Source organism: Eucyclogobius newberryi, unplaced genomic scaffold (assembly GCF_026437365.1).
Source record: "Eucyclogobius newberryi isolate DKJ021-1_F unplaced genomic scaffold, fEucNew1.0.hap1 SCAF_20, whole genome shotgun sequence".
In the NCBI taxonomy this organism is placed as follows: domain Eukaryota; kingdom Metazoa; phylum Chordata; class Actinopteri; order Gobiiformes; family Gobiidae; genus Eucyclogobius; species Eucyclogobius newberryi.
In genome coordinates this window covers 17,496,621-17,506,935 of record NW_027315835.1, presented here as the reverse complement: position 1 = coordinate 17,506,935, position 10,315 = coordinate 17,496,621, and the positions used below count along the sequence as shown (strand labels likewise).

Below are 10,315 nucleotides of genomic sequence, written 5' to 3'. Positions count from 1 at the left end.
AAGGACCAGGAAAAAACAGTTTACGGTTGACCAAGATTACACCCATAATTTAAAATTACATGGAAAAGACATCTAATACCCTATCTTAATTTGAATGGTTTAGATTTTGTACTGATCTTTGCCAAAATCAGGCTATTTGAATTGTATTAAGATTTCTCTGATAATTTTCAACATCTATTTTAGTCTATGACATGACCAGCCAATGCAATTAGATGTATTAATTTATTTTTATTATGTAAGGCAAAACATCTAACATTTGCATGTTGTTTTGCATCCAAAGAAGAAAATACGAGAAGAAAATATACTGAAATATGCCAGATTAAAAAATAATAATAATAAACCTATTTTTCTGTGTGGGAAAAAAGTATATATAAAAAAGGCTATCCACTCAAATGTAACCTATTCTTTACCAAAGAAAATGTTTCGAAACCCATCAAAGCAGTGGTAAACACTACTCAACGTCTTAACAACTTGTTGAAAACTATCGCAAGGAGAAAAAATACCAACCAGAGAAAAATATTGTTGATGAAAATGTATTATTATTATTATTTTATGCTGATCAGGTTCGATTTAGCATAACAGAAAAGACAAACTCGAGGTTTTATTTTGAAATTTAAACTCGATTGGCTGCTGATGGTAAAGGGGCGGGACAAATGCTCTGATTGGCCAAAGGTGAGCGCAGGTACAGCCAGCGCCTTGTGTTCTATGCCAAGAATTTACCGACGCCGTTGTTCGTTGCGTCCTTTTTTTACAGCTTAAACGCGAAGAAAAAGCGCCGAACTGGAATCAAACCTGAAGCGGATAAGACTGTTTATGTTTGGTGTAAATATACCTTATCATTACAGCAACTGAAAGCTTCGGAACAAGGTTTTCGTTGAGGCGTTTGAGTTTTACTGGGTGAAGACAAAGGGATCGATTATTTGTGGTAAAATGGCAGTGTTGTCGGACTTCTCATTCCCCGTCGTGATTTGGATGGTTTCAGGTGAGCAAACGGCAGGCAGCTTTCCCCCTTTTCGCCATTTTTGTTCTGACATCCGTCCAAAAACTTTTGTGTAATCTGGTTGATATGATTCAGGCAATAGATTCATCATAAACACACATGAAGCTACTATATTATTTAAAAGTGGGTTGTTTCGTGACACGTTCTATGTCTTTTGAAACGCAGGTATTATGTCGACTTCTGCGCAAAGTTGCGGCCGACCACCTGTTGCGGGGAACAGGATTGTCGGAGGTGCGGACGCCACAGCGGGGGAATGGCCGTGGCAGGTGGACATACAGGTAAAGGACTAATAACAGGGCTGTGGATGCGATTATAACGGTGTCTTTTCATGTTTTTTTTTTCTTCTTCCTCCATCCAGAAATCGTCTGCTCACGTCTGTGGAGGCTCCTTAATAGCTAAAGACTGGGTCCTATCTGCTGCGCACTGTTTTCCAAAGTAAGTCAATCATCCACATTAAACTTCTGTTGAGATAGACTATGTCACAATCATTGAAATGGCACAAGTCCCTCTTACTTAACACCTAAGCTGCAGGAATGAAGTTCCGCATCTTTCAGACTGGGACTCAAGTTAGGGTTTAAATTTCAGATTCTGTATATTCCAGTCGAGCAAGTTTTCAGTTCCTATGTTGTTTTGTCTTCAGTCCGTCAGATTTAAGCTCCTACATCATATACGTTGGCCGCTACCAGCTCAATGGCTACAACCCCGACCAGTCGTCCCATAAAGTGAGTCGGATTGTGATTCCTGACGGTTACGTGGAGCCCCACAGTGGACTGGATGTGGCTCTAGTCCAGCTGTCCACCCCAGTCACCTGGTCAGACTATATCCATCCCGTGTGCCTGCCCGCCCCTGGGACGCTCTTCCCCAGTGGCATGGTCTGCCATGTGACTGGCTGGGGCAATGTCCGAGACAATGGTGAGGAAGTCATATATTTATGTTTTTTTTTTATTGAATGTAAGGATCGTTTGAATGTTTTCATTCTGGGATTAACACATACATGATTGCTCATATACTGTTTGACATATGTACTATTCAAACAGAAGTTGTATGTATTTATTTATTTATTTATTACCCTTATTATTATTTAACCAAGGGTGAATGGTTTCATATTCAGGCAGGTATTCAGCAGATGGCACAGAATCCAGTGAGTTTGATGAGGTGTCTCAAAGGAATTTGCTGTCTTATTATGCACACAAATAATAATTAAAGTCATACTTTGTTATGTTGTAGTAATTATTAAACTTACTAATGCAAACATTTTTGTTTGATGGGAAAGAAAAAGTAATTTAGGGCTTTCTTTTGTCTTTTCTCTCCCCTTTAGTTCCTCTACCAGGAGTGGGGACCCTGCAAGAAGTTCAAGTGCCAATTCTGTCCGAGAATTCTTGTCAGCAAATGTACAACCTAAACCAAGATGAGAAGATCGACATACTCTATGACATGATCTGTGCGGGATACCAGGAGGGGGGCAAGGACTCATGCCAGGTACTAAATAATTGACTTTAAATGAATGTATAAGAAGTCTTAACTGTAGTCTTGATGCACAGTACGTATGTCTCAGAGGCTTATGTTGTTTCCAAAGGTATTACATTACCATCCATTTAAAAAAAAAAAAAAAATGGCTTGTCACAATTGATGTCTTATGCATGTATACTGTTTCAAGCTGGTAAAGTACTGGATAAAGTAGTTCTCTTCAGTGTAATGATGTGTGTGTTTGTGTGTCTCCAGGGTGACTCGGGGGGACCCCTGGTGTGTCAGATGGTGAATGGGACATGGGTGCAGGCTGGTGTGGTAAGCTTTGGACTGGGCTGTGCTCATCGCAACCAGCCGGGAGTGTACTCCAGACTGACCAGCTACAGCAGCTTCATCCGCAACACTGTGCCCGAGGTGCAGCTGTACGGCCGAGGTAATCACATGTGGGGTGGAAGCATGTTGGTCTGGTTAGGCTGCCTCACCACCCTCCTGACCATCCTTTTCAGATAAGACTCAGAACTTGCCTATGGATTCTTAGACCGGTTAATGAAGGTGAAAGTCCACCGGGACTAAAAGCATCTAGTCCACTTTTTGTTAATGTTTAAGCACATGAAGCCATAATGAACACTCAATGTATTATATTCTGTAGAATATTTTGTGATTAAATACATTGTGATTGTATGTTTTTTTTTTTTTTTTATAATGGCAGACATTAACAAATCAATTGTGTATCTACTAAAGTACAAATATAAATTTATTGAAGCTTTATAATTTTATATAAAAAAAACTCAATTTCATGTTATTTTTGTAATCTTATTGAACCATGTAAAACCAATTCTGTGATTATCAATCGTCTAGGCTTGCCATAGTTTGTAAAAAGTTCCAGATGACACAACAGACAATAAATGGTTTATTAGGCAAGACAACTTGGCATCTCAAATTTAAAAGCTAATGCATTTCCAACGTACACATTCGGTCAGTCGTCTTGGTTTTTTATGTTTGTTTTCTTGGAATTTGTTATTTTGTCAATTGAAGTGCATTTAGGTGTCAGGAGGGATTGTGTCAGAGAGGATCATGGGAGAGCCCAGTTGTAGCTCCTGCTGCAGTGACTCCAGATCAGCCGGAGTCATGCGGTGAACCTCACTCCAGTCCGACAGGAGGGAGGCTGACAGAGGCGCTGAGTCAAAACTGAATCAAAGGAAAACACATTACACTACTGAAAAAAAGGTTTAATGAGAAGACCAATTTGTAGCTAACGATGCACAACAACCCCCCAAAGTCATGTGAAATGCTGTCTGTGATAATTGAATGTATAATGTATGTCAGTGCTTCTCAAACCTTCAGCACCATGTTTACTCGATGATGTATGTACTTTATTCAGCTTTCCAAGTAAAACAAAGACAGGTCTGAAAGCAGCCTGAACTTGGATGTGATTAACTAAGTATAACTTAACGGGGTCGGACAAGCCCCAAATTTCTAGTAAGACTAAAATAATCTGAACTCATTAACCCTTAATAGTGCCCCAAAGCAGAGGAATCCCCTGTATCAGTTTGTAAACCCTCAATATACTCATTTTATACTTCGAGTCAAGTATGTGGAATTTGCTTTACATTTTCTACTTTCTAGCCAAATGATGTGTCATTGCCATGGCCTGTTTGTCTTAAATTAAATTACCTTCACATTACCCGTCTAATAAGCAAAAATGTTTCAAAAATAGATGTATTGTGAACAAGTGTGATATGGGAATAAAGTTTTAAAAATAACTGCCTTTTTTGTTTTTGATCTCACCTGTCTCGATCACAATGCTGCAGATCCGTGAGCGACTGATTCAACAGGTCATCGAGGTCAAATCCCACACCGTAACCCGCCCCACTGCCTTTAGGAGTGACTGAAAAGACTGGGGGTAACACATCCTCCACCTGACAAAGCACAACAAAAATGTCCATTTCAAACACAATAATCCATTTGCAAAGAAGACGGTGTTAAATGATGGACTTACTTGGGACTTTGACAGCTGCAGGGTCACAGTGTGTATGTCTGGCACAGTGGGTGGACCCTGCTGGCCTGTGTCCGTAAACCCGAGGCTCTGGTGAGGCTGAGCACTGACCCCAAGAGAGCCCGGTTTCTCTCCAACTGATGGACACAGCTTCTGCACGTTCCCCGTGTTTGAATTTGAATTATTGCAATGTGTGGACATGCTACTTCGGAAGGCAATTTTCCCATTCCTATTTGTCTCTCTGGTGCTCGATGCTTTGCTCAGGAAACTTTCAAGCGCCTCAGTCTGGTTTTGACTTTGAGGTTGAACAAAACTGGTCGGTGGAGGTTGAACTGTTCTCTGTGTTTGTTGTTGCGATGGCCTTGTTTCTAAATTTGGACCACTCCAACTTCCCACACAGTTGAATCCACTTTGTCCATTTTCAATTTGCGGTTTAACAGTATTTTTCACAAAGTCACCAGAGGCAGTTACCAGATCAATTCCTCCGCTAACGACCAAAATGTCTGCTGGTGGCTTACTCTGACCAATGGAGAACATTATTTGAGGCTGTTGAGTACCAGCTGGTTGAAACATTACAGTCTGGTTAGGTTGATCGTGAGATGGCATCTTCATTAGCTCCTTGTCCATTGTATTCAGTGCTCCTTGAGAGTTATCCTTCATGGTAACATTAAAGCTCACATTGCAGTCTTTAGATGTTGTCCCATCATTACTAGTGCAGTTTGACTTATCACTACGTCTGTCTATCATTTTTGCCCAACGTTGCAACAGGCTTTTATCATTATCGCTGAGCAGGACGCCGCCTAGTGAGTCGCCCTGCTTCCCCTCTCTCCGCTCCTTCTCCTTCAGTTTTCTCTCCCGCTCTCTGGCCCGTTCTTGGCGCTTTCTTCTCTTTTCCTCTCGTTCTCGCTGACGCTCCTGAGCGGTGACAGGCCGGCGAGACTCTGAGAGGGACGACGCACATGACACACCTCCTGAACTGGCATCAATGCCCAGTAGAGATGAAGTTCCTTCTGCAAAGACCACAGTGATTTCACTACATTTACTTAATTCTGTGTTATGAAATTAGAATGACATAGCGTTGTTGGATGAAACTTAAAAATAAACTAAAGTATAAACTTGTATTCATAAAAACATGTTTGAATGCACATGGAACAAAAAGATATTTTGATATGTGGGAAACCATATCAGTTTCATAAATGAAAATGTTTTGTAATGGAACCTTATACATACTAATCAAATGTACTATATTGTGTTGTATGTACCTATGACTTTGCTTCAAATGTAATATAGTATAGATGAGATTTTACTTGAAACAACAGCAGACTTACCACCTCTGGCTTTATTTCTAAGAGCTGATTTCAAAATGGCTGCTTTAAGCGCAGCTTTGGTGTCTTCTGAAATTGCGCCTTCTTTTCTGGTTCCTTCCCCTGCATTTGGCAGAGGCCGTGTGTTCTTGGATAGTGACTGCGATAGTGACTGGGACAGAGACTGCACCTGTGCTGAAGTCAGAGACAGTGAAGGCACAGTGGTGGGTAAAGTCCCAAGTGTTGATGCTGGCATTGCAGAAATGGAGGTGGGGGCTTGGGTCATAGGCTGGCTCTGGGTGGGCTGAGTCACAGAGTCCTGGCAGCTGGCCAGTCTCTCCTGTGTCTCATTGTCTCTCATAGTTTCTGCTGCAGCCTCCTGATTAGACACTGGCGTAGTCAGATCTATGGTCTCTGGTTGACCGCTATCTGAGCTGGCACTGGGCATGTCCACGTCAACTGGGCCACTCTCGGTCTTTGTGAGGAGAGGCAGGTTATGTTTCACATGAGCCTGGGCTGCTTCTAATAGAGAGCTAGGCTTGTTTAATGTAAATGTGTGGTTCTCTTTAGCTGGTGCTTGCTCCTGTTGAGATTTAACTGTATTGTCTTGTTGTGCAGTGGGAACCATAGCTGCTGTGATGGTTGTGACCTGAGAATTACATTGGTTAACACTATGAGCTGCACCACCACCATTTGCCCTCACTAAAGGCCTGAACTGCAACCTCTGACGGCAGCCCTGTTTGTTGCGGTGAAAGTCTTGAATCTCCATCAAAATTGCTTCTTTTATTTGTTCTTTGTTCATTGGAAGCTTATCAAACTCAAAGTCAAATGCTGGCACACAAATTGGTTCGTCATCGGGGTCGTGGTACTTGGAGAGGTACGGATGTTCCAGTGCTTGTGTCACACTTATCCTCTCACGAGGGTCAAAGCGCAGCATTGCGCGCAACAGATCCAAAGCCTCAGGTTCAGCCTGTGGGTACAGTTTGTCCAAGGGCACAGCGGACCGAGATGGAAGACTCTGAACATAGGATCGCACCCTGTCAGCCCTTATGGCACTCATCAAACCCTCAGGAGGAGTTCCCAACACAGATAAAATGAGCTGGAGTTGGTGGACATAGTGTTTCCCTGGAAACAGCTGCTTCCGCCCCAGCATTTCAGCAAAAATACACCCAACAGACCATAGATCAATAGCCAGAGTGTAGTGATTGAGTGAGAGAAGCAGCTCTGGAGCACGATACCAGCGAGTTGCCACATATTCAGTCATAAAAGAATGGGACTCCTCAGGGTGAGAGCTGAGGCCACGAGCCATGCCAAAATCACCAATCTTCAACTCACAGTTTTCATTGACTAAAAGGTTGGAGGGTTTGAGGTCCCGATGGATGACATTGGCAGAGTGCACGTACTTAAGGCCACGAAGGAGCTGGTAGAGAAAGTAGCGCGTGTGCTCTGGTGTCAGAGGCTGGCCAGAGTGTATGATCTGGTGCAAATCGCTCTCCATGAGGTCAAGCACCACATACCTGCAAAAACAATGGAGCAAAATAGTGAAGTGAAAAATGACAATCAAATACTAAATAAAATAAATTATGATTCTAATGGATCATAAGCTGATTTTATAATACTCACACAGACTTGAAGGCAGAGTGCGGAAGGTTAGGCTGGAGAATGTCTTTGATGGCAATAATGTTGTCATGTTTAAAATGTTTAAGTATCTTTAGCTCTCGCAATGTCCGTTTGGCATTTGTCACAACTTCAAAGGCATTCGAAATTTTCTTTATTGCAACCTGCTGACCTGTAAAAAGGTATACAAAAGGTACAGGTTTTAAGGTATAATTATAAACAACTATCAAACAAATAATTTATTTCCACCTTACCATTGTCTCGTCTCCTGGCCGATGAAACAACCCCATAAGCACCAGTACCAATTGTTTCAATAATGTCATACTCTTCACCAACGTCAAACTTCACATCGAGAGAGTGTGCTTTGAGTAGAGCCAGGTTCTTTGCTGTTGTGCTGGCATCAGTGCTGGTGGATGCTGTGTTTTCTCTATTTTTGTTCATCCTCTCAGGCGACATGGCCTTGGGTTGAACATTCTTGTCTTCTCCTCTGTCCTTAGTTGACATATTTCTGTTGACAATGGGACATTTTATTTTTTAAAATAATTATTCATGTAAGCTACTTCACTTAATATAATATTTAGCAATATTACTGCTTGATAACCTTAAAATAATTAATCGTTAAGGGCAATTGCAACTCGTTCAACACATGATCATTATTTTTGACAAGGTGTGGGATCTAGAACCTAAAAGCTGAGAGACAATAGCCTACAAACTGCATAGTGTTTTCTAATTTAATGTTTTATTTTAACAAAACGATAGCAGATTTGGACAAAAAGAAACAACAAAGAGGGCGTGATGTGTAACCAGCTATGCATCCCGATCCCGTTAGGCCTGCTCACCTGTAGCTTTTGGTTAAACATGTTTACATTCAGACGTATTAGTGCTGTATTTCTCTGGGAAAATGAAAGAACTTTAATTCGTAGAGGGGGGAAAGACAGCCTTACCCACTAGACGCAGGGGCGTAGACTGCGATATCTGAACAGAAGGCTTCCTATGAACCTTTTTTGTTCAAGCTGTGACCATGTTGTCTTTTTTCCTACTAAGCCAGACATACTAATTAAAACACACGTATTACAAGAATATAAATTGATTTTCACCTTATGCGCCCACCACATGATCCGACGTTGTTATTAATCCTATGCTACAGCGTTCCTGTTTTTGTCCACCGCTTCCTTGAACAGTTCCGCGTCACATTTGAGTGCCACATGCCATGAACCAATGAAATCAAGAGGTGTCTCAGTGACTGACCAATTGGAACGTCTGTCTCAATGGAAGGCAGGACTTTATGCCAAACACTATCCTATTGTGATTTTAGAAAGTCGGTGTATTTTCCATTGAATTACTTTTGGTAAAAATTGATAACGGAACTAACAAAAAACAAAACGTATTGAATAAAACTCATCGATACCAAACATGGACTTTGGGATCTCTTGAATCTTACACACGGATGATTAAAGTCCAGAGTTTCAACAGCTCTTCAAGCCCACCAATCAAATTCATGGATAGAATGCTCTGACCAATCAAAATTGACAACAATTGTTGGCACTTCTGTGAGATTTTGGAAACGATACGGAAAACGGTGGGAGTGCAGGACTGCCTTCTTTAAACAGACCTCTTTTTTAAGCCTTATCTTTTTTATACAAAGCTGCTTTGTTTGGAGAAACATGGTGGTTGTTGGTGCCCAAGGCCTGCCTACGTGGGAGCGGAAAGCACGTATAATACTTTGCGTTTTGGGGTTCATTTTGTCCATTTACGCTCTCCACGTCGAGCTGTCCCGGGAAAGTAATCCAGACTACAGAGCAATGTGTGATTTAGGGCAGTATGTGAGCTGCTCCAAAGTGTTTACTTCCAGGTAAATCAAATGTTTACCGCTTTACGTGATTATAAGTTTTAAGTTTGGGCTCTATAGCTCTCCATCAAGGAGCAAAGGAAATGTAATCACTTATGACTCAGCTATATTTAAACGGTGTGATTTGAAGAAAAATATGATAAAATGATAAATGTGCAATTCAACTTTTGCAAATGTTCATGGATTTCTGCTCCATTTTCAGGTGGGGACGTGGTTTCGGGTTGGTGCAGATCTTTGTGGGCCAAGACAGTCCTCTGAACCAGCCCAACAGTGTACTTGGCATCATATTCTACACTTTACAGCTGGGACTGGGTTAGTCTGTTATTCTGCAAATTACAATGTTGTCGAGCAGGCAAGATCAGTATTTACCTGACCTAAAGCAACATCCATCAATTTCTGAATTTTAAATATGTTGCCTAATACTGTTATTTTGTTGTTGTCAGGTTTATCATTATCTCAGAGAGCAGCAGTCGTCTTGGTCTTGGCCTCTTGGGTGTCTGTGGCCGGGTCCCTCTATTTAGCATCTATTCTACTCTTTGTTCTGGGAGATTTCTGCATGGTTTGCGTGTCAACCTATGCTATAAACTTTGCATTGCTCTTCACTAATTTAAAGAGAAGACGAGCACTAGATGAAATGAAGAAGGCTGCATAAAGCAAAACAAAAAATGAAATTTGTGACTTCTACTGCATTATTATTGTGAGAAGACCGTCACAAATATAGATAACATCGCTTTCCAAAATCAAACTTTCAGAAGTGTAAATTGCAGTTTTACCAGTAGATGGAGCCAAGCACCAAGTATTATTGTATGGTCAGACAATAGGATATTGCCTTCTCCGTCGTCACCTATAATTGTACTGTTTCACATAAACATTTCAAAATGTCCACTTCCATGCGTTCAACGTTATATTTATATTGTCTTTTTATGTCCTATTTAGGATTGTAGCCTGGCTGGCACAAATAAAGTAATTCTATTGATAAATAATTGTACACATGTACATTGGAGAGGTATATTATTATGTCAAACTATATTGGGGTCTTTATTTTGCTGGACTTAATTTTTAAATATATTAAAATGTGATAT

The 10,315-nt window shown here is 41.1% G+C and overlaps 3 protein-coding genes across 4 annotated transcripts; 2 read left to right on the top strand and 1 right to left on the bottom strand.

Annotated features, from left to right (window-relative positions):
• Positions 1-764: 764 nt before the first annotated feature.
• LOC140368892 (serine protease 33) lies at positions 765-3,165 on the top strand. The gene is made up of 6 exons (XM_072456055.1): positions 765-982; positions 1,166-1,278; positions 1,359-1,435; positions 1,641-1,912; positions 2,319-2,479; positions 2,723-3,165. Exons 1-6 carry the CDS (start codon positions 931-933, stop codon positions 2,975-2,977), a joined length of 930 nt encoding a protein of 309 aa, XP_072312156.1. The 5' UTR covers positions 765-930; the 3' UTR covers positions 2,978-3,165.
• Positions 3,166-3,364: 199 nt separating this feature from the next.
• On the bottom strand, positions 3,365-8,595 carry mapk7 (mitogen-activated protein kinase 7). Of its 2 annotated transcripts, none has more exons than XM_072456051.1 (7): positions 8,482-8,595; positions 7,639-7,892; positions 7,391-7,556; positions 5,792-7,284; positions 4,467-5,473; positions 4,256-4,386; positions 3,365-3,655 (listed from the first exon to the last, which is right to left on the bottom strand). In XM_072456051.1, exons 2-7 carry the CDS (start codon positions 7,886-7,888, stop codon positions 3,508-3,510), a joined length of 3,195 nt encoding a protein of 1,064 aa, XP_072312152.1. In that variant the 5' UTR covers positions 7,889-7,892; positions 8,482-8,595; the 3' UTR covers positions 3,365-3,507. The 2 variants fall into 2 exon arrangements, with proteins under 2 accessions (XP_072312152.1, XP_072312153.1); XM_072456052.1 differs by having other exon boundaries at positions 5,795-7,284.
• Positions 8,596-8,981: 386 nt separating this feature from the next.
• On the top strand, positions 8,982-10,051 carry vkorc1 (vitamin K epoxide reductase complex, subunit 1). Its single transcript, XM_072456056.1, has 3 exons — positions 8,982-9,236; positions 9,436-9,545; positions 9,677-10,051. Exons 1-3 carry the CDS (start codon positions 9,049-9,051, stop codon positions 9,883-9,885), a joined length of 507 nt encoding a protein of 168 aa, XP_072312157.1. The 5' UTR covers positions 8,982-9,048; the 3' UTR covers positions 9,886-10,051.
• Positions 10,052-10,315: the final 264 nt, after the last annotated feature.

Bases quoted from the DNA above. Each gene is read 5' to 3' on its own strand.
- vkorc1 (XM_072456056.1), top strand. From the start codon at position 9,049: ATGGTGGTTGTTGGTGCCCAAGGCCTGCCTACGTGGGAGCGGAAAGCA. The intron at 9,237-9,435 runs GTAAATCAAATG...CTCCATTTTCAG, and splicing joins TCCAAAGTGTTTACTTCCAG to GTGGGGACGTGGTTTCGGGT. The intron at 9,546-9,676 runs GTTAGTCTGTTA...TGTTGTTGTCAG, and splicing joins CACTTTACAGCTGGGACTGG to GTTTATCATTATCTCAGAGA.
- LOC140368892 (XM_072456055.1), top strand. From the start codon at position 931: ATGGCAGTGTTGTCGGACTTCTCATTCCCCGTCGTGATTTGGATGGTT. The intron at 983-1,165 runs GTGAGCAAACGG...TTTGAAACGCAG, and splicing joins CGTGATTTGGATGGTTTCAG to GTATTATGTCGACTTCTGCG. The intron at 1,279-1,358 runs GTAAAGGACTAA...TCCTCCATCCAG, and splicing joins CGTGGCAGGTGGACATACAG to AAATCGTCTGCTCACGTCTG.
- mapk7 (XM_072456051.1), bottom strand. From the start codon at position 7,888: ATGTCAACTAAGGACAGAGGAGAAGACAAGAATGTTCAACCCAAGGCC. The intron at 7,557-7,638 runs GTAAGGTGGAAA...ACCTTTTTACAG, and splicing joins GGCCAGGAGACGAGACAATG to GTCAGCAGGTTGCAATAAAG. The intron at 4,387-4,466 runs GTAAGTCCATCA...GTGCTTTGTCAG, and splicing joins TGCAGCTGTCAAAGTCCCAA to GTGGAGGATGTGTTACCCCC.